Source organism: Helianthus annuus, chromosome 8 (genome assembly GCF_002127325.2).
Source record: "Helianthus annuus cultivar XRQ/B chromosome 8, HanXRQr2.0-SUNRISE, whole genome shotgun sequence".
NCBI lineage: Eukaryota > Viridiplantae > Streptophyta > Magnoliopsida > Asterales > Asteraceae > Helianthus > Helianthus annuus.
Window position 1 is genome coordinate 166,146,791 of NC_035440.2, and position 23,813 is coordinate 166,170,603.

General features: G+C 39.8%; 1 protein-coding gene across 1 annotated transcript; it reads left to right on the forward strand.

The window, feature by feature from the left end:
- The first annotated feature begins 3,411 nt into the window (after nt 1–3,411).
- LOC110870692 lies at nt 3,412–4,236 on the forward strand. Its single transcript, XM_022119869.1, has one exon. It carries the CDS (start codon nt 3,412–3,414, stop codon nt 4,234–4,236), a length of 825 nt encoding a protein of 274 aa, XP_021975561.1.
- Nucleotides 4,237–23,813: the final 19,577 nt, after the last annotated feature.

A 23,813-nucleotide genomic window follows, 5' to 3' on the forward strand; every position in this document is an offset into this window, starting at 1 on the left:
AAGTTATGCTAGTACACAAGAAAACATATGAAACTTAAATTATACTTCCACAGACGTTAAAATATGTTATACACGACTTCCAAGGCAAGACCTTTGGAAAATATAAATTGGACACGACAACACCAATACTAAATTCCGTCAGTATAAGTACTACTAAAAAGCGACACTTTGCCACATGATCTTACAAACCATCTAAATCTCACTGAGGTACGTTAGAACAAGATTTCATAATCATCGGTACACAGTCTAATCAGAGTCATAATTATGGGTACTGCAAAAGAAGTCAAATACTTTTGCAATTCCTTTATTCTCTTTATTACAAATATACCATATTAGACATTTTCTTGAATGTCACTTACCAACGATTAGCACACGAAATTTCAGATAAAGTTCTTATATTCCTTTCATTGCAATTCTGAATTCTGCCTATAATAAGTTGACTTTCGTGTTTCCACTTCCCCTAAATGGTCATCATACCATGAGGATTTCTTTCAATAATAGCAAATATTAATCCATTTCATTTCTTGGTAAATCCACACGTTACACATACATTGTTTGTTGCGCATGTGGTTCATTTGAGTTATGAAAAACCATACGAGGGCTTCATTCCAATTTGTATTTTTCTCAAAAGTCCAAATCTCGTTTCGCTATACTTGATCTTTGCATTGTAAACCACGTTTTTACAAAGCAATGAATCTTTAATATCGAATCAATAAATTTCTTGAAAAACTTGATTTTATTTTAAAGGGTATACATGGTTTCAGTTGTGATCATGTCCGAACTTCCTTACTAAAACTCGTTTTATTCAAACCTAGTTAACTTACTTGCGGTACGTATTCAATTCAAGATCCCATATGATGGATTGCAGCTATCATACTCGAAACAATCCCAACAAGCGCTTCGATTCTCTTAAACTATAACATGCTTTCTTGGCTTTCGATTTCACTAAATTATTTCTTTGATTACGATCGCCTTGTAATGACATTTTCACAAAATCTGAAGCTTGCGCTAATCTTGGATTTAACTAATTAATTATTTATTTATTTATATTAAATCCGTTTTGTTGATTTATTTTATAAAAGCAATCTTAACACAATTGTGTGCTAAGATAATGATCCACAATTTCATGTCCTATTATCGTGTATCTCTTAATAGTTCTTACAGCATTAATCGAGCCTTCCATAATAATTATTGCTTTATCATCTTCAATCGAAAAACATTAAATTTTATTGGTTATATATGGAAACTTACATAAGTAATTACCTTATTTACTAATGTAGTATTCCTATATTTAAAATTCTTGTTAAACCATTTAGGTAAAGAATTTATATTTTTACGTATAAAAATTTTGTTTGAGCTATACTCTCATTTAAGTTTATGTATTTATTATTGGCAATTAATATTAGTTTTATTATTAGTAATAATATATTAACAGTAATAATGTTAATATTATTTTAAATTACTATGGTTATTATCAGGGGCATGTATTGAATAGCCTAGCCTTAGTTAGGCATGGACTGGCCACCTATGCTTAAACAAGGCAGCACTAACCAATATCCAACCATGATAATAACTAGTTAATGTATATAAATCATCATACCTATTTAGTAAATTTTAATTATATATAAAAATATTTTACTTTGTACTAAAAGGAGAAGGCATATTTTTATAAAACAATACCAGAATTAGAGGGACGAATAAAATTATATAAATAATTATGTATCACATATTTTGTGGTAACTATGTACCATAACACTCTAGCAAGAAAATAACCATATAAGAATAATATAGTAGTCAGCGATTACATTGGGTTAGAAGAACATTGTAATATATAAAGAATAGTCCCCGTTTTTACTTATTTACAACATTTGTAAAAACATTCACAACGTTTTATGGTTTCAAAATGAAAATAAGTAATCACATAGAATTAACCCATTAAGTGTTATATATTTACAAAATATTTTTTAAATACTTTTGTACAATAAATATTTTTACACTTTTATTTACAACTTTCATTTAACGTTATAAATAAAAGTGAATTCTTTTACAAAATAATAATACTTAAATATTTTGTAATGTAATAACTTCATTTCAGTATTTTATAATGTGTATTACATAATAAATATAAGTTATTTTACACAGTATAGTAAAATACTATAATATTTATTTAAAAAAAGTAGTAACCATTTACGTATAGTAAAAATGTGAGACAAATAATATATATTATATTTGCTTTAGTAATATAATATAATGGTTGGTCATGCCAAAATAACTTATTCTTATTATATTTCGATCTCTAGGACATAGTATAAAATTGTTTCACAAATAAAATAACTTGGAACTCTAAACAATGATACACTAACTCTATTGTCTTTTCGTGTATCCTTACAATTCACTCATCTCAGCACATTGATTTTCTTATATCATAATTTAATATTTGAAAAATCATTTTTTTATACTTTCATTTCATTTGAACCTGTCAATCCTAAATTTTCCTCAGTTGCCAATCAAAGTAAGCTTTCTTCTGACAAAGAATTTTATTGACTCTAAAAATCCTTCACATTCATTTTAAGTATCTATTGATCATATATCTTTTGGCTTGAACCTAGTCACTTTGGAAATTATATCATTTGTCATCAATTTCTTGAACTAATTCAGTTGAACCATTAAATCCTACTTATTACACAACGCATAATCACAAAATTTGATATTTTAATTCTGTATCATCTACCTTAATAATACTTTTATTAACTAAAATATGACATAAGTCTAAAAGAAATATCGTAATCTAAATCTCGAGGACGAGATATAAAACAAGGTGGGAAGGATGTAACATTCCTATTTTTATCATGTAAATTATAAGTATGGTTAAATTTATTAACCACTAATAACTAATAACTAGTTTATTTTTAATATAAATATTCAACCCAAATAGTTTTAAATGTTATAAATACAGATATATTCCCTATTAATTATCCTCTCAATTCTTCTCATAATTCCCCTCTTAAGTTACATTTTGACTACATAAATGTTCAGTTACATTTTGACTAATCATTGTATATATATGTGTGGTTGGTAAATGAAAGAAATACACCTCTCATTCTTTCTTATTTCATATCACGTTATCAACGCCTTTACCTCTACATTGAGATTTACAGGCCATCTGCAACATCTGTTCTTCACCGGAGATTCATACGTATCAACATTTTTTTATCATACAATTCTCTGTTCATCACACTTTATCCTGATAGAATGTCAAACTTATCAAAACTTGAATTCGTCGCCCTTGACATCTTCGGAAATAACTACCTCCCATGGACTCTTGATGCGAAAATTCATCTGACAGCAAATAATCTAGGGGCGACAATTGATGATGAAAATTAAACCTCCGCTCAAGATAAGGCTAAGGCCATGATATTCCTTGGTCACCATCTTCACGAAGACTTGAAGAGGGAGTATCTTACTGTTGAGGACCCTCTCGAGTTGTGGAAAAATATCAAAGAAAGATTTGACCACCAGAAGTTGGTCTTGCTCCCTAAAGCTCGCTATGAATGGCTTCATTTGAGGCTACAAGACTATAAAAGTGTTAGCGAGTACAACTCTGCCCTTTTCCGCATCACCTCTGAGCTTAAATTATGTGGTGAAAAAATAACCGACGAAGACATGCTTGAGAAAACTTTCTCAACGTTTCATGCATCAAACATGCTCCTGTCGCAGCAATACAGGGAGCGTAAATTTACAAAATATTCTGAATTAATATCATGTTTGTTGGTCGCGGAGCAAAACAACAAGCTCCTACTACAAAATCATCAAGCGCGACCCGTCGATGCAAGCCCATTGCCAGAAGCAAATGCGGCAAATTATCAAAGCGGACGTGGGAGAGGTGGCGGTCGCGGTCGCGGCCGCGACCGTGGCCGTGGACGGAGCAATACATGGCGACGAGAATCTCAAAATTCAAAATCTAGTAGTAGCGAATCGAGTCGACAGAACACGGGACGACCTCCTAGAGGGAGAACTAGCGGGATCCAAAACAATATATGTTATAAATGTGGAATGTCAAATCATTGGTCCCGCACATGTCGCACCCCCAAACATCTCGTTGAAGCTTATCAACAGATGATGAAAGAAACAGGAAAAAATGTTGAGACAAATCTGATTGAGAATGCACCTAATCTGTCATCTCCTACACCACTATCAGACACTCATCTGGACGCATCTGACTTCATTGAAAATTAGTGACATCCTATCGTTGAACTTTATGTATTTTTTGTAAGACTATGGTTTTTTTTTTCGTTTGGATCTTGTTTAAACTCTTATGGTATTTTATGTTTGAACTATTGTTATGTTTTCATTAAAATCTTCGTGATTTTTGATTCATTTTTGTGTGATGTGATTTTTTTTATATACTCAAGCAAGTAGTTCGTTATATTAGTTTAGTTTATTATTTCCAGAGGAAATATGTTTACAAGCTCCAATAAAGCTATCATTGGTGATGAATGTCTCGTAGATAGTGGTACTACTAACACTATTCTCAAACATAAGAAATTTTTCTCTGAGTTGTCTCCTGCAGAGACACTTGTTGGTACTATTCCTGGTGTATGTGATCTTATAGAAGGCTCTGGAAGAGCAATCATAATATTACCATCGGGTACTAAACTAATTATAAATGATGCATTATACTCTAGTAAATCAAGACGAAATTTACTTAGTTTTAAAAGTATTCGACAAAATGGTTACCACCTCAAAACAACATCCGAAAATAATATTGAATACTTACAAATTACTTCAAATGAAAATGGCAAAGACACCATTGTAGAAAAGCTAAAAGCTTTATCCTCTGGATTATATTGTACTAATATTAATCCTATTGAATCATACATGGTGATGAGTAACCATAAGGTACTAGATAAAGACACATTCACAATATGGCATGACCGACTAAGTCACCCTGGTAACATAATGATGAGGCGAATAATTAAAAGTGCAAATGGGCACCCTCTTAAGAATTTAAAAGTCTTAAAATCAAAAGATTTATCATGTGCGGCATGCTCTCTAGGCAAACTCATTACTCGGCCCTCACCAACTAAATTGACACAAGAAAACCCTTCATTTTTGGAAAGAATCCAAGGGGACATCTGTGGGCCTATACATCCTACTTGTGGTCCATTTCGCTATTTCTTAGTCTTAATTGATGCCTCATCGCGATGGTCACACGTGAGTCTTTTAGCTACCCGAAATGTAGCATTTGCCCGACTATTAGCCCAAATCATACAGCTGAGAGCTCATTTCCCTGAAAATCCAATTAAAACCATATGAGTGGATAATGCAGGAGAATTCACATCCCAAGCTTTTAGTGATTATTGTATGTCGATTGGGATAAATGTTGAACATCCAATAGCTCATGTTCATACACAAAATGGTTTAGCTGAATCATTAATTAAACGATTACAAATAATCGCTAGACCTCTCCTGATGAGATGCAAATTGCCATCTTCTGCATGGGGACATGCTATTTTACATGCTGCTGCACTAATCCGATTAAGACCAACTGCCGATCATGGATACTCCCCATTACAACTGGTCTCCGGAAGAGAACCAAATCTGTCCCACCTCAAAATATTTGGTTGTGTGGTATATGTACCGTATCGCCACCACAACGTACCATTATGGGACCACAAAGAAGACTGGGCATTTACATCGGTTTTAACTCCCCGTCTATTATTAAATATTTAGAACCATTAACGGGTGACATGTTTACAGCACGCTTTGCTGACTGTCAGTTTAATGAGACAGTATTCCCAGTCTTAGGGGGAGATAAGACTAAAGAAAGACTGGTAACACAAGAGTTAACATGGAATGCATCATCATTATCCAATCTCGACCCCCGAAGTGGTCAATGTGAATCTGAAGTCCAAAAGATTATACATTTGCAAAGAATCGCAAATGAATTACCAGATGCATTCACAGACACAAATAGGGTGACAAAGTCACATATACCAGCATCAAATGCACCTGCTCGAATTGAAGTAATCCCAGAAGCGATTACCATACAAAGAAAACGTGGGAGACCAATAGGTTCCAAAGATAAAAACCCACGTAAGCGAAAAGAGCAGAATAAATCAGTTGGTGAAAATTTAATAACTGAAACCCTAGAAGAGGTAAATGTCCTAGAAGAGACAAATATAACTCCAGAGGAAAATGAAAATCCAGACGACACACTGGTACCAAACGAAAACGAGATCTCTATCAATTATGTACAAAATAGTACAATATGGAACCGAAATAAAACACGTGTTAATGATATATTTGCATATGCTATAGCAACAGATGTATTAAATGAAAATGATTACATACCTAAAACTCTAGAAGAGTGCATGCATAGAGTTGATTGGCCAAAATGGCAAGAGGCCATAAAGGCTGAATTGGGTTCGCTTGAAAAGCGAAATGTTTTCGGACCTGTAGTCCGAACACCCATAGACGTCAAACCAGTAGGTTATAAATGGGTGTTTGCTATAAAAAGAAATGAAAAGAATGAGATTGTACGATACAAGGCACGTCTTGTAGCACAAGGGTTTTCCCAAATCCCAAGAGTTGATTATGAGGAAACGTATTCCCCTGTAGTGGATGCGATAACCCTTAGATTTCTAATTGGCCTTGCAATCTCAGAAGGACTTCAAATGAGACTTATGGATGTCGTCACTGCATACTTGTACGGGACACTAGAAAATGACATCTACATGAAAATCCCTAAAGGATAAAAAATGTCCGAAGCATTAAAATCAATACCTCGAGACATGTGTGCCATAAAGCTAAAAAGATCTTTATATGGTCTTAAACACTCTGGCCGCATGTGGTACAATCGGCTCAGTGAATATCTTGAAAAAGAAGGATACAAGTCTGATGTAATCAGTCCATGTGTTTTTATAAAAAGATCACTCTCAAAATTCACTATAATAGCAGTCTATGTGGATGATATAAACATCATAGGGGCTCCTGAAGAGATAGAAAAAACTGCTAATATATTAAAGAGAGAATTCGAGATGAAAGACCTTGGCACAACAAAATTATGTCTCGGCCTGTAGTTCGAGCATTTACGCAACGATACATTCATACATCAGTCAAATTACATCCAGAAGATGTTAGTATGTTTTAATATGCACAAAGCTCATCCGTTCAGCATACCCATGGTTGTCCGACCGCTAGATCCTCAAAAGGACCCTTACCGCCCTCAAAAAGAAGGCGAAGAAGTACTTGGTCCAGAAGTACCATACTTAAGTGCGATCGGTGCTCTTATGTATCTTGCAAATAACACGAGACCTGATATTGCATTCTCGGTACATGTACTAGCGAGATACAGTTCAAACCCAACACGTAGACACTGGAATGGAATAAAACACATATTCCGATATATTTGTGGGACCCAAGACTTAGGTCTTTTCTACCAGAAAGATCAAAAGTCCCAGCTTGTTGGGTATGCTGATGCTGGATATCTATCAGATCCACATAAAGCAAAATCTCAAACAGGTTATGTATTCACATATGGTGGCACAACAATTTCTTGGAAGTCAACTAAGCAAACACTTACAGCAACGTCATCAAATCATGCCAAACTAATTGCACTATATGAAGCCGGTCGAGAATGCGTGTGGTTGAGATCAATGATTACTCACATACAAGAAGCATGTGGATTAGAACAGATCAAGAAGGAGCCGACAATTATTTATGAAGACAATGCTGCTTGCATAACTCAGATCAAAGAAGGTTACATCAAGGGTGATCGAACAAAGCACATTTCACCAAAATTCTTCTCAACATATGACTTGCAGAAAGAAGGGGAAATTGATGTTTGCCAAATCAAGTCAAGTGAAAATTTAGCTGACCTATTTACAAAATCTTTACCAAGAAACAGTTTTGAGCAACTATCACACAAGATCGGTCTCCGTAGATTGAAAGATGTTTGTTGAATTTGGGGGAGAATTATACACACTGTACTCTTTTTTACCTTAACTAAGTTTTGTCCCATTGGGTTTTCTTAGTAAGGTTTTTAATGAGGCAGTACAACTGATCCAGTAGTATCAGTTTATTATATAGGTCCTGAAGTATCTATTTAATATCATACTGAAGTATGTTATTAACTGTGTATAATAAATAATAATATATATCTGAGGGGGAGTGTTATAATTACAGATATATTCCCTATTAATTATCCTCTTAATTTTTCTCATAATTCCCCTCTTAAGTTACATTTTGACTACATAAATGTTCAGTTACATTTTGACTAATCATTGTATATATATGTGTGGTTGGTAAATGAAAGAAATACACCTCTCATTTTTTCTTATTTCATATCATTAAACACTATTTTATAAAGTTGGTTGACATATTATATTAATTAATTGGCCTGTATATGGGTGACCTTTCTAATAAAATAAAAGTCTATAAAAACTAATATTATTAGACAAGTAACTTATGGGTAGGTTGACTGTTAGAAATATGAAGTAACTAGACGGGCCCAGGGAACCGTTTAATAATTAAATTATAAAATACATTGTATTTGAACCTACTCTAGTTTTAATGAAACTTAGACCCAAATGTAGACAAAACTATACTCATTCTAAAGACATATTTATTATTTTCTAGAACGTCATATTTTAGACTTTATATACGCCAAATAAGTGAAGCAGTTAAATTTATTATAAATATATAAAGTAATAAGATAATAATAATATAGTTAAAATCATAATTCAAATTCAATTTGAAATTATGTATAGACGTGTCTGCATAAAAATCAATTCAAATATTAATAAATATTATATGTATGGCTCATATTCTTTCAAAGACACGTATCCATTATTTCAATGCTTAAAAGCTACGTGTAAGTGGATAGAGTAACCATCTAATTTATTGTGCAACTATAAAAAGGGACATCCACTCTTCAGAAACAATCCTTCTTTCATAAATCAGTCTCGCCGCCCCCTTTTTCATCTCTGTAGTTCTATATTTTTATTATTATTTACACTATAATAATAATAATAAGGCTCTGCCTCGTTTTAAGTATTGTAACTCTCGATCACCGCTATCCTTTCGGATTGATCTGAGTCCCATAACGCATGTCAGGGCTCTGCCAAACTAAGTTCATTGGGATTCTGTCTCGGGACATCGGGACAAGGTTGATTTAGGGGTATTATACTTACCACGAGTGCATTATATATTTTTAATAGCCCAAAAGTTATACCCAAAATTTATACCAGGAGATTTTCTAGTTGAACCCTAAAGTTACCCAGTGGGTCCATTCTCTTTTCTCACCATTTTATTTCCTTTTTGTGATTTACCCAAAACTATTATTTTATTTCGTAAACAACTCTTATCAAAAGTCATATCTATTATTTTTACCCAATAGGAAACCCTAGTTGAGACACCCAAGTAATTCTACACAATCCCTAAAATTTTCAGAATAAACAGAATCAGGTTCAGGGCCCCTAAAACTCAAGGGGGATAAACCCTAATCAATATTTATCTTCTAAAATTTGTTGTCAAAATTGAATTCAAGCAAACAGTCGAATCAGCTAGCCTACTCCCACACGCGACAAACCTATGGTCATTACGTGTCCCTTACGGACCGTAAGGGATAAGTCTTACGGTCCGTAAGCCTGTCAAATTTCATGTATAAATAGCAGGCATCGACACTTGCAGTCTGCTGTTCATTCGACGATTAAATTCCGATTATACACCGAGTTATCGTCCAAATACTCTAAACAAACACACGCGAATCACTAATTAGTATAGCAGGGTGCTGCTACGATACAGGGTATTAACTCGATCGCTATTACGATTCATTTTCCGACCGATCAATATATCCAATGGATGTTTAAGTGCCACCCACATTAGGGTTATACTTTGTCGTTCGTCGTTAAATCGATGGATGTTTAAGTATCGCACTTTGTCGTTCGTTGTGAGAATTTGATCTCGTGAGTTATCGTAATTGTTGTATTAAGTTACCTACCTAGTTCGTGTGCACTAGGTTACAAGGCTAAATCAATAGGCTAAGTTCTGCCTGTATAAATCTGCAATATATCAAGGCTTATCTGTAGACTAAACTTTGGCCGTATGAATCTGCATGATTATAATGTGAGTCATTCTCTTTTTATCAACTATTTTACAATACTCCAAATTATTTTCCAAAGTTATAATTACAGTGATTAAGTTTATGTAATCACCAAATTACAGCCGGTATGTGGGGTATTGTGCACATTACTACTGTTGTTATCACTTTAGGTGGGCGAACCTAAAATTTAGTGATATACGTCATTCATTGGGGCAGCCAATGGTGATATGACCACAGTCACAGATCCGGTCGAGTGACAAATACTGTGGGTAGTTGGTAGATATCAGAAACATATGTAAAAACTCTTAATACTGTAAATTATAACAAATCTGTTTTGTATAAAACCTGAATAAAGTCACTCAGTATTTCCCGCTGACGTAACCTTTTTAAAACGCGTTTCAGGTAATTACAGTAGATTGGAATAAGGATTGGATCCGGCACCAAAAGACTTCAAGAAGTGGCTTATTTTATTAATTAAATCAAAATTAAGAAATATTGTTTTTATTAAAAGCTACCTTTGTAACAATGGAATTTATTCCATCTATTTAAATAAAATCCGGTGTTTCTAAACTCTGATATTTTTCCTAACTCACGGTCTTGATGAAATTTCCGCTGCAATATTTTTTTTGAAAATAATCACCGGTACCACTGGACTGCTCGCGACTTTCGATTCCGGCCAGGATGGGGTCGGGGGTCGTGACACGTACCAACAACGAGCCACTAATTACAACGAACCCATACAAGTTTCTAAATAAAATTCTCAATTATTAATGAAAAATACCATCAACAAGTTTAAGTAAAAACCAACATGTTCAGCGGAAGAAAATAGTAAACCGAAGTTAAACCGTTTCAAAAACCAGTGTATAATATCAATAATTCAATCACATGAAATCCCTCTAGTCGACCCATGACCACTCCAACTACTCCAGACAGCAAGTTCCAATGCAAACAGCTAACGACCTACAAGCATGCAAACAAGTGTGTTAGACAACGCTGGTGAGTTCAAGGTTTTGTTACCGAGTTTAGTTTACCAGATGTATATACAAAACAGTTTACCAAGTTGATTTGATGTTGTTATTAACTCGATTACCGAAGTGGCTACAAGATGTGTTTGTCCAACCCCAATGTCTCTATCAAAACATTGTTCATGCTTTAAGGAAATTAGTTCACGCCCGTCCTCCCAGGTACGGTGTGAGGGTGCCAAACCTAATAGCGCTATCAACTAATAACCTCGTTGCCTCCTCGGCAACTGTCGGTAGATGTAAGGGGTCTTATATGATAGAAACTGAGAATAATAACACACATCCCAAAACCTGACGTTCCTCCCTCGAACGTTACCCGATATCCCTCCTCGGGATGCATGCTTGGAAAAGAGCAGTGAACTCACCCTAGATTGCTCGGTATTAAATACATATTCCAAGTTGGTCAACCAAACCCTATCGTAGTTACCGATAACAATTAGTGTCATAAACCCTTAATCAAATATTCCTTATACATAACACACAAATAGCAATCACTTAAATTCATGCATGTTATAATAATTGTTCATGCACATAATGGCCCCTTGCCATCGTGAAATTTTATAACAGTTGTATGCTATTCACACTAGTCATTTACATAATAATTATTCATGCAATATAATGGCTTTCACATAATAGTCATGCATACAACATAATGGCATTCACATAATAGTTGTTAGGGCTGGATTTTTATGACATATGATCCTTACATGTGATCCTAACCAGTGATCCTTATTTCTTTGACAGATAGTAATCCTCAGAAGAATTCCAGGATCAGGATCACGGACTATCATAAGGATCCTCATGCTAACAGTTGTTTTCCTTGGATTTAATGTTATCTTGCAGGAATGACTAGCAGGATCCGCTCTTAGCAACGTAAACAAGGGACGCGTCTTTACAACTTTGGCATACGCTTAATCAGAGATGAACGTTGTAAAGGATATGGAAACTCAGCATGATTTAAGGGCGATAATTTAGGCTAGATTTACTTTTATTCCTAAAGGGGTAATGAGCTGATAGTTAGTCTATTTACCTAAAATAGGGCCACTCACACTTGTATATATAGCACTCTCCCACATTCGGAAGACACACAACACATTTCTCACACGCTTAGACACACGATACTATAGTGATCCTTGTACTCAGCTCATTACCATCCGAAGTTGTAACCATTATTTGTTATATTGAAGTTTGGTGATCGGTAGTTGCCATCACCCGAGGTTTCTTATGCCGGAGATCATTCATTGATCAAGGGCTTTTTCCTCGTATAAATCCTTGTGTCACTTACATATTTCTTACTAAAGTGATCCTTTTACTTTTTCAAAACAGTTTGGCGCCCACCGTGGGGCAATTGGTGCTTCATTCATAAGAAAACTTTCTGTTGGTGATCATTTCGAAGTGCTACATGGCTTCATCATTGAAGAATACATCCACGGCGATGTCTGAGACGAGACCAACTCCTACTTTCTCTAAACCTCCATCTTCTTCTGCTTTAAATTCTTCTGCTCCCAGTACTAGTGATGTATTTACTTTGATTTTGCAGATGAAGGATCGTATGCAGCGGCAGGATGAAACTAATGACAGGATCCTCAGGGAAATCGGAGATCTCAAAAGACAAAAGAAAGCGACAGAGGATCATTCCCCACTGATGCCCAAATCTTTGAGTTTTGATACTTCGATGATCACTTCTCAGCCATCAGGAGTCCCAGACGTTCAAATTGTGGGAGGATCAAAAGGATTGCACCTCGGATCGGCGATAATGACTCAGGCATCAGGCTCACATTTCCAGCCGGCAGGATCCTATCCCCAGCATATGGGATCCTTCGTGAATTCAGGAGCCTATCCAGGAGCACAGCAATTTCAAGGATCCTACTTTGTTCCAGGATCATCCCAGGTTCAAGGATCCTCCTTTGTTCCAGGATCATCCCAGGTTCAAGGATCCTTCTTTGTTCCAGGATCATCCCAGCTTCAAGGATCCTCCTCTGTTCCGGGATCGTCTCAGATACCGGGATCCTTCCAGATGCCAGGATCCCTAAAGAGTTTGCAAACAGGAAATCTAGATGTCCATCAAGGGGATTTCATTCCAATGCAGACCATTGCTTCCACTGGTCCCTCCATCATCCCAGAATCCCAGCAATATGGATTCACATCCAGTGTTCCTAACGTGAATCCAATGGGAGGTAACACCTTAAATAACTATCTTACCACTAACCATGGATTCGTGCAGGATACAGGCATCAACCATGCTATGTGTTTTGGTCAAAAATCACACAAGGATAATGCAACCAAACTCTAAGTAAACGGGGAATGATGCTTGGTTTGTTGAAAAAGTAAAGGATCACTTTAGTAAGAAATATGCAAGTGACACAAGGATTTATACGAGGAAAAAGCCCTTGATCAATGAATGATCTCCGGCATAAAAAACCTCGGGTGATGGTAACTACCGATCACCAAACTTCAATATAACAAATAATGGTTACAACTTCGGATGGTAATGAGCTGAGTACAAGGATCATTATAGTATCGTGTGTCTAAGCGTGTGAGAAATGTGTTGTGTGTCTTCCGAATGTGGGAGAGTGCTATATATACAAGTGTGAGTGGCCCTATTTTAGGTAAATAGGCTAACTATCAGCTCATTACCCCATTAGGAATAAAAGTAAATCTAGCATAAATTATCGCCCTTAAATCATGTTGAGTTTCCATATCCTTTACAACGTTCATCTCTGATTAAGCGTATGCCAAAGTTGTAAAGACGCGTCCCTTGTTTACGTTGCTAAGAGCGGATCCTGCTAGTCATTCCTGCAAGATAACATTAATTCCAAGGAAAACAACTGTTAGCATGAGGATCCTTATGATAGTCCGTGATCCTGATCCTGGAATTCTTCTGAGGATTACTATATGTCAAAGAAATAAGGATCACTGGTTAGGATCACATGTAAGGATCATATGTCATAAAAATCCAGCCCTAACAATTGCCCCCAAAATATAAGGAGTTATATTGTAAATAAACGAGTTATATTTTGCTTGATCTTATCTGCAACAAGCTAATCGGATAACTAGCCGTTGAAGTCGGACTAGCCGTTGTGATTCTTACGTCACAGAAGTGACAGCCCTGCAGATCATCATTATAAATAGGAGATAGAGATAGGATCAATTTGCATTTAAATTCAAGAGAAACTCCCTTTATAATCTCGTCCGAAGATCGATCAGGTATCTCTCTTCTTCTTTCTTCCTTCTCTTACTCTGTTTCCCTGTTTCTCTATTTCTCTTCAACATTCTGCAAATATGCTGCTCCGGAACTCCCCTCATAAGGATCCTAAGAAGAATAGCCCCTTGAAGGGTCAAGGGATCATCAAGGATTCTCCCAATGAGAGGTGTTGTTTCTCCGATGCTCAGATTGACAGAATTCGTCATTGTTTTCCGGCGAACACCATCTTCAAATCTTTCACTCCCACCGCCTTAAGTGACTTTGTCTCTGATACTTGGGTAGCCTTTCCTGTTACTCCGTTCCTGATAGGGTATTCGTATCCTTTTCCTCAATTCACCCAGTCCTTCTTTTCCCTCATCGGCATCTCCTACATCCAGGCCATGCCAATGATCTGGAGGTTTTTATATACCCTTGAAAGGATCATTGAGCAGGAAGGGATTGACTTAGGAATGGCGGAGCTGGCTGAGCTGTATGATCTCACAACGTTTGGATCCTGCCGATATTTGTTTAAACGGAAAGCCGGAGAGGATCACCCTGTTCTTAAGGTCACCAAGAACGACACAAATTGGAAGCGACGATTCTTCTTTGTTAGGAGGGATTCCATCCCTAATGGGAAGGATCTGCCCAAGGAGTGGGCTACTCATGGTAGGATAGGGGATCCTGGAAGGATCACCATCAGATTTGTTCCTTTTGATGAGGATCACTAATATTTTCTTTGTTTTTTGTGCAGCTATATCCGTTGTTCATCTCAAGTTGACGCCTGCTGCGAAAGAGAGAGTTTTAGCTTTCAAGAAGCTTGATCCTGAGACTAGAAGTTTTCAAGTTGCCACTCAAGATTCACAGGAAGTATCCTCCGCATCTGCCACGATGTCAAGTAAGTATCCTTATTTAAAAAGTAGCTATATGTAGGATTAGTTAGAATACTTATCTGATTTTGGTTGCGTAGGTGCTGGAAGATCTGCTAAATCTGCCTCCAAGTTTGGTATTGATGATCTTGCTAATGTCAAATCTGCAAGGAAGAAGACCCCTGCTGCCAGTCCAACCGCTTCAGCCCCTAAAGCACCTATTAGGGGTAAAGGAAAGAAGAGAAAGGCTTCTGAGGATTTACAAGGCTTTCCCTTGCTCCGCCAACAGTTTCTGGACTACTTCAATGAGGTAAGGATCACTGCCCCTGTTTGTTATCCTGACAATTCTGAGGATCACTTGTTTCTGACGTTATGCCTTGTTTTCCTAGCAGAAATTTACTGAAATAGAGACTTATGTTGGCCACGTCGAGGATCAGGATCGCCAAATTGCTGACCTCCAACAGATGGGTGTGCTGAAGGATCTCAAGATTGCTGATCTTGAGAAGGAGCTCCGGGCTACCAAGGATGAAGCTGTCAAAGCATTGATCAACTTCGACTACGAGAAGCATTGTCACACCCCCAAAATCCACCCGCGGAGTACCACCGCTTGGGAGCGTGACTGACCAGGATCAAGCCATCAATCATATCAAACATAGCATTTAAATATAATAGTAGATACGACCGATGTTCAAAACCAAACGTTGTATATGTAGCGGAAGCATTAAATGTAAAACCCAAAACATAAGTATCATGGTGTGAATGTAAAAACGTTTAATAAGCATTCACATATTCTTGTCCACAACGACCCGCTTCTCCTCTGGTGCAAGCTCCAAGTGTACCTAAGGTCCTGCAAGGCATGCAGCAAATAATCAACAAACTAGTTGAGCGAGTTCATAGTAAGTTCATAGTATAGTGTGCTTATTTAACTAGTGGGGGTTTCCCAGACTAGTGTGTACTAAAGGTGGGGGCTTCCCAAACCTTGTGTTCTTATTACTGGTGGGGGCTTCCCACGTTTATCCTTGCTAATGAGGGCTTCTCATTAACGGTACTTACTAGACTAACTTCCGACCATGTGTTCTTCTTTACCGAGAACAGGAATACGTACAGGGTCACGTAGGCTTTACGTGACGTGCCCTTCCCCGAGGACATGGTACGCGTGGGGGCTACGTAGGCTTTACGCAGCATGGCCTTCCGACCTGGAAGCCAGTGGATGGTATTGGGTTACGTAGGCTTTACGTAACGTGTCCTCCCGACCCGGGAGACAAATGGCAAATACTGGGTTACGTAGGCTTTACGTAACGTGTCCTGACTAACCTGAGGACGATGGTCTATAGTCTAGAGAATGCGTAAGTACGAGTAATCATTCCATATTCAACATATCCAACCCAATTCCCAACCCGGGAATCCCATGCCTTGGCTGTGTGAACTCACCTTGGTTTGCTCGGCAGACACGAAGAGTATAGTTAAGCTAGAACTGGTCAACCACGTCCTATCATGGTTATTAATCAAGTCAGGTTTTGACTAAGGTAGTACACGTATGCATCACCTCAACTAACACGTTACTATCACGTATGCATGTGAGCAGGTAAAAGCATGGCATTAACATTCAACCAATTCATATAACAACCCAAACCAAAAAGTCCAGATTCCCAATCGGCCCAAATAGTAAACGCATACTGGTCCAATAACAAACAGTCAACAATCCAATCATTGGGCCCAAACGGTTGGGCTCGTGACAGCGTAGGCCCAAACAGATGTACGTGCAAAGGTGGTCTCGAGTCGCAACCGGCGATCTCGAGTCGCAACCGGGAGTTACGAGTCACAGCAAGAGATTACGAGTCGCAACAGGAGGTTGCGAGTCGCAATGGTGATCTCGGTTCGTCATGGTCCGGTTACGAGTCGCAACGGGACTCGCAACCATGGTTGCGGCTGATGTCGTTGTGGTCTCGAGTGGGGTACCGACTCGCAATTAGAGATACCGAGTCGCAACCGTGTGTGTGTAACTGGTTTCCATAATTCCTGCACAATCATTCCGTGATTCTAGCAAACAAGTTAGGCAATTTCGGATTTCAGATCAAATCACAATTATTCCAGAATCAAACACATTCAATCTGTTCATATCATATTCAAGAATAACCATCCTAACATTCATACGGATCTAAGTAAATTATTCGAGTTTAACATAAATCAACCGGTTACATGCACACTATTAATATCATGCAATAATCCGAGTATAAAACATGATGGCCGATTAACAAAACCCAAATCAATTATCATCAAATCAATCATCATCTTGTAAACATACATGAGCCGATTTCAAATACCTTATCATTAACAATTTACCATCATACTAGCATAATCAACATACTAATCGGTTGCCAGACTATCATCAACAACTATCTGAATGCTCATGAATCAAAACATACTAACCGAATTAGAGAGGGAAGAGGGTGATCCGAGTTGTGGATGTTCCTGCCGTCGGGTTCCCAAGCGACCGAGAGAGAGAGAAAGAGTCTAGGGTTGTGTGTGTGTGGTGTTTGTAACAAATGAGAAAAATAACCAAGTCCCTAAGGTGTTTACACGGTAGAGGGGTGGGCCGAGCCCAACTCGGCTGCCTAATGGATCCGATTTCAAAGTGTGGCCCAAACGGGCTTTTGCGACCGGTTTGTGTAGTTTGGGCTCGTGCAACACATAACATACATACGCACATAACAAATATTCATTTAAAATCATATAATTCAGTTCTCATAAGCACGTAACGTTACATCAAAGCAAGTCTAAAGTTCGAGTTGTCACATTATCCCCAACTAATTGGAAATTTCGTCCCGAAATTTGGTATGCACTCACTGAGGAAGCTAGGTAAGCTGTATTGTTCACTGATTTTCCTGGGGTGTCACATCCTCCCCCCGTTGATCTGGAATTTCGTCCCGAAATTCCGAAGTAGTAGCTTCAGTCTCAGTAGTGGTAGCATTGGTTTCGAATAACTGGGGGTACTTTTCTGTCATCCTGTCTTCGCGTTCCCAGGTGTACTCTGGGCCACGTTTGGAGTTCCAACGAACTCGGACAAGAGGGATTCTCTTGTGTTTGAGGACCTTCACATCCCGGTCCGTGATTTCAACTGGTTCCTCGACGAACTGCAACCGCTCGTCGATAGTGAGTTCCTTAAAAGGAATGATAAGGTTTTCATCTGATAAGCACTTCTTTAAGTTCGATACATGAAAGACATTGTGAACTGCCCCGAGTTCAGCTGGTAGGTTCAACTTGTAGGCTACCTTGCCAATCTTTTCGATGATTTCGAATGGTCCGACGTATCGCGGATTCAGTTTGCCCCGTTTGCCAAAACGAACCACACCCTTCCAGGGCGAAACTTTCAATAAAACCCGGTCCCCGACCTCAAATTCCAATGGCTTTCTACGCTTGTCCGCGTAGGCTTTCTGACGGTCGCGGGCTGCCGCCATGCGTTGTCGTATCTGTGCTATCTTTTCGGTGGCGTCCACTACAATCTCTGGACCCGTGATCTGACTATCCCCCACCTCTGCCCAGCAGAGGGGTGACCGGCATTTACGCCCGTACAATGCCTCGAATGGAGCGGCTTGAATGCTGGTGTGATAACTATTATTGTAAGAAAACTCCACCAAAGGGAGATGCTTTTCCCAGCCGTTGCCGAAATCGATAACGCATGCCCGAAGCATGTCTTCTAGTGTTTGAATCGTTCGCTCAGACTGCCCATCTGTCTGAGGGTGGTATGCTGTGCTCATGTCTAATCGTGAGCCGAAAGATTTATGCATTGCTTGCCAAAGTTCTGACGTGAATCGTGCATCGCGATCCGAAATGATGGATGTGGGCACCCCGTGCCTCGAAACAACTTCTTTAAGATAGACGTCTGCGAGAGTGGAGAACTTATCGGTTTCCTTTATAGGTAGGAAGTGTGCAGACTTAGTGAGTCGATCCACGATCACCCATATCGTATCGTTCCCACGCTGGGATCTAGGTAGGCCTGTAACGAAATCCATGGAAATTTCTTCCCATTTCCACTGAGGTATCTTAGGCTGTTGAAGTAGGCCAGCTGGTTTCTGATATTCGACCTTGACTCTCGCACAGGTCAAGCATTTTCCAACGTACGTAGCAATGTGGGCCTTCATACTAGGCCACCAATATGTAGTGCTGATGTCGTGGTACATTTTATCCGACCCTGGATGTACCGAGTAGCGAGACTTGTGAGCTTCATCCATTACAAGTTCGCGTAAACCGCCATAGAGAGGGACCCAAATCCGGCCCGTTACATAATAGGCGCCGTCTTCCTTTTGTTCCATCTGTTGTCGTGAGCCGCGTAAGGCTTCAGCCTTGACGTTTTCGGGCTTCAGTGCTTCTACCTGAGCATCTCGTATCTGTGCAGGGAGGCTAGACTGAATCGTAAGCTGTAGCGCTCGCACGCGCCGTGGTAAAGTGTCTTTCCGACTGAGGGCATCAGCCACAACATTGGCTTTGCCTGGATGGTACTTGATAGCGCATTCATAATCATTTAGTAACTCGACCCATCGTCGTTGACGCATATTCAAATCCTTTTGCTTAAGAATATGCTCGAGACTCCTGTGATCGGTGTAAATCGTGCACCTGGTACCGTACAGGTAGTGTCGCCATATCTTAAGCGCGAATACAACAGCTCCCAGCTCTAAGTCGTGCGTCGTGTAGTTCCGTTCATGAACCTTGAGTTGAGGAGAGGCGTAAGCGATAACCTTGTCGCGCTGCATTAACACACATCCAAGTCCCCGAATGGATGCATCACAATAAACCACGAAGTCATCTGTGCCCTCTGGCAATGAGAGGATAGGTGCACTGCAAAGTCTATCCTTTAAGTGCTGAAAAGCAGTCTCCTGGGGCTCTCCCCAGCGATAGGTAACACCCTTCTGTGTCAGTAGCGTAAGCGGCTGAGCAATCTTTGAGAAATCCTTGATAAACCGTCTATAATAACCTGCCAAACCCAAGAATTGGCGTATTTCTGTCGGTGTACGCGGTGCAGGCCAGTTCCTGATCGAATCTACCTTGGATGGATCGACATGGATCCCATCCTTGTTCACCACGTGGCCTAAGAAGTGGACTTCACGAAGCCAGAAGTCGCATTTAGAAAGCTTGGCGTACAGCTGTTCCTTCCGAAGGAGTTCCAATATAAGGCGAAGGTGCTGCTCGTGTTCCTCCTGACTCTTGGAGTAAATCAGAATGTCGTCGATGAAAACAATGACGAACTTGTCAAGGTAGGGTTTGCACACCCTGTTCATAAGATCCATAAATACAGCAGGCGCGTTCGTTAACCCAAACGGCATGACGAGAAACTCGTAGTGACCATAACGAGTTCTGAATGCAGTCTTGGAGACGTCCTCATCCCGGACTCTCAGCTGATGGTAACCAGACCTCAAGTCTATCTTCGAATAGTAGCACGACCCTTGCAACTGGTCGAATAGGTCATCTATGCGCGGAAGAGGATAACGGTTCTTCACCGTCACCTTGTTGAGTTCACGGTAGTCGATACACATCCTGAACGTACCGTCTTTCTTTTTCACAAAAAGTACTGGAGCTCCCCAAGGCGAAGAGCTTGGACGAATAAAGCCCTTTTCCAAGAGCTCTTGCAGCTGCTTTGACAGTTCCTCCAATTCTGATGGAGCTAGACGGTATGGTGCGCGAGCTATAGGTGCTGCTCCTGGAGCGAGCTCGATTTGAAATTCGACCTGACGATGAGGCGGTAAGCCAGGTAAGTCTTCAGGAAACACCTGAGGGTAATCACGTACAATTGGAATATCCTCCAATTTCTTTTCCTTTGCTGATGCGTCTGCAACGAGTGCCAGAATGGCAGTGTGACCTTTCTGTAAGCATTTCTGAGCCTTCAAGAAAGAGATGATGCCAACCACTGCACCACTCTTGTCGCCTTGAACTTCTAGAGGTTCCTGACCAGAACGAGGAATGCGAATAACCTTCTCGCTGCATAAAATTTCTGCCTGGTGTTGGGATAACCAATCCATCCCAATCACGACGTCGAAACTACCCAAAACTATGGGAATGAGATCAATAGAGAAGGCTTGACCAGCTAGGATAAGATTACAACCCTGAACTACGTGCGTGGCTTCTAGACTTTTACCGTTAGCTAACTCTACTACATGTTTGGTGGGTAAAAGTGTTGGTGCACGTTTTAGCAGTTGACACATTTTCACAGACATATAGCTTGTATCCGCACCCGAATCAAACAAAACAGTAACGTAAATATTGTCGAGGAGAAACTTACCCATAACCACGTTGGGATCGTTCACTGCGTCGCCTCGACCTAGCACAAAAGCGCGTCCCCTAGCTTCGTTGCCATTATTGTTGTTGTTTCCACCGTTGTTGTTTCCGTTGCCCTGATTATTGTTGTTGTTGCGGTTCTGGTTCAACTGAGGGCAATCGCGTTTGAAGTGACCTTCAGCCCCACACTGGAAACATCCCCGGTTTCCACGCTGTGGCTGCTGCTGCTGCTGGTTTTGTGGAGCTGGTTGTTGATGCTGCTGATTCTGATTCGCAGGCCGTGGACTCCTACAGTCTTTGGCCTCGTGCCCCATCTTAAGACACCTTTGACAGCGACCCTTGTTACACGGGCCGTGGTGATGCCTGTTGCAGTTGTGGCACCTAGGTTGACTACCCTGATATCTCCTCTGTCTGTGACTACCAGAGGATTGCTGACTAGGACTCTGGAAATGGTCAGTCTTTTGTTGCTGAGCTTGAGACTGAACGGATGCTGAGCCTCTGCTGGAATCTCCATCCCACTTTCTTTTACTGTCACCAGATGTAGCAGGAGCAACTGATGGGGTGACTGTAGCAGTAGCGTTGACACGCTTAGGCAGTTTATTCTGATCCACTGCCTGATCGGTGATGCGATGAGCGAGACGCTGGATTTCCTGAATGTTGTCAAGATTAGCCGAAGTAACATGGCTCTGGATTTCTGGTGCCAATCCCTTGAGATACATCTCAATGCGCTTGTATGGAGGGTCCACCATAGTTGGACATAGAATGGCCAGCTCATTCGACCGTTTAGTATACGCTTCGATCTCTGATCCAACCATTTTCAGGTTATACAGCTCGTCTTCCAGCTTGTGAATATCTTCACGCGTGCAATACTCACGCTTGATGAGTTCCTTAAAGTCGTTCCATGGGGTGGCGTTAGCAGCTGCCAATCCCAAAATTTGCACCTGCGCGTTCCACCAGGTTAGCGCGATTCCTTCCAAGGTGCCAGTAGCAAACTTGACCTTGCGAGCCTCAGGGCACTCGCACATTTCGAACACTGATTCTAGCTTTTCAAACCAATGGAGGAGTCCCACTGCCCCCTCTGTGCCACTGAAAGAGTTTGGACGACAGTCCATGAAGTTCTTAAAAGTGCAAACTTGCTGCGCTGGTTGACCTGCTTGAGCTGCTGCAACTGCCGCAGCAACTTGAGCTTGAACGAGAGCCTCTAGCTGGGCTTGCGTCATGTTGATTCGTCCAGACATGATCTTCATTGTAACAAGTAGCATAGGTAAGAATGGTTCGCGAATAGGGCGATAACAGAAAAGAGTAAGCACGTAGGGATTCTCATGCCATAGTATCATGTGTATCTAAACGTAATGCGAGCAAGGTTCTAAGCAGTTCTAGTAAACAGGCAATAAACATAAACCTTATTACCTAGAATGTCGAGTCTTGCACGTGGAGCGAAGCGTTGTTGTGGATCGTTTCAGAGCACTGTACTGGTTATAGTCCGGTTTTAATAAAAACGTTTTCCCATATTAAAACCAAGTTCTCTATAACCAATGGCTCTGATACCAATCTGTCACACCCCCAAAATCCACCCGCGGAGTACCACCGCTTGGGAGCGTGACTGACCAGGATCAAGCCATCAATCATATCAAACATAGCATTTAAATATAATAGTAGATACGACCGATGTTCAAAACCAAACGTTGTATATGTAGCGGAAGCATTAAATGTAAAACCCAAAACATAAGTATCATGGTGTGAATGTAAAAACGTTTAATAAGCATTCACATATTCTTGTCCACAACGACCCGCTTCTCCTCTGGTGCAAGCTCCAAGTGTACCTAAGGTCCTGTAAGGCATGCAGCAAATAATCAACAAACTAGTTGAGCGAGTTCACAGTAAGTTCATAGTATAGTGTGCTTATTTAACTAGTAGGGGTTTCCCAGACTAGTGTGTACTAAAGGTGGGGGCTTCCCAAACCTTGTGTTCTTATTACTGGTGGGGGCTTCCCACGTTTATCCTTGCTAATGAGGGCTTCTCATTAACGGTACTTACTAGACTAACTTCCGACCATGTGTTCTTCTTTACCGAGAACAGGAATACGTACAGGGTCACGTAGGCTTTACGTGACGTGCCCTTCCCCGAGGACATGGTACGCGTGGGGGCTACGTAGGCTTTACGCAGCGTGGCCTTCCGACCTGGAAGCCAGTGGATGGTATTGGGTTACGTAGGCTTTACGTAACGTGTCCTCCCGACCCGGGAGACAAATGGCAAATACTGGGTTACGTAGGCTTTACGTAACGTGTCCTGACTAACCTGAGGACGATGGTCTATAGTCTAGAGAATGCGTAAGTACGAGTAATCATTCCATATTCAACATATCC

Coding starts and splice junctions, on each gene's coding strand:
- LOC110870692 (XM_022119869.1), top strand. CDS start 3,412: ATGATATTCCTTGGTCACCATCTTCACGAAGACTTGAAGAGGGAGTAT.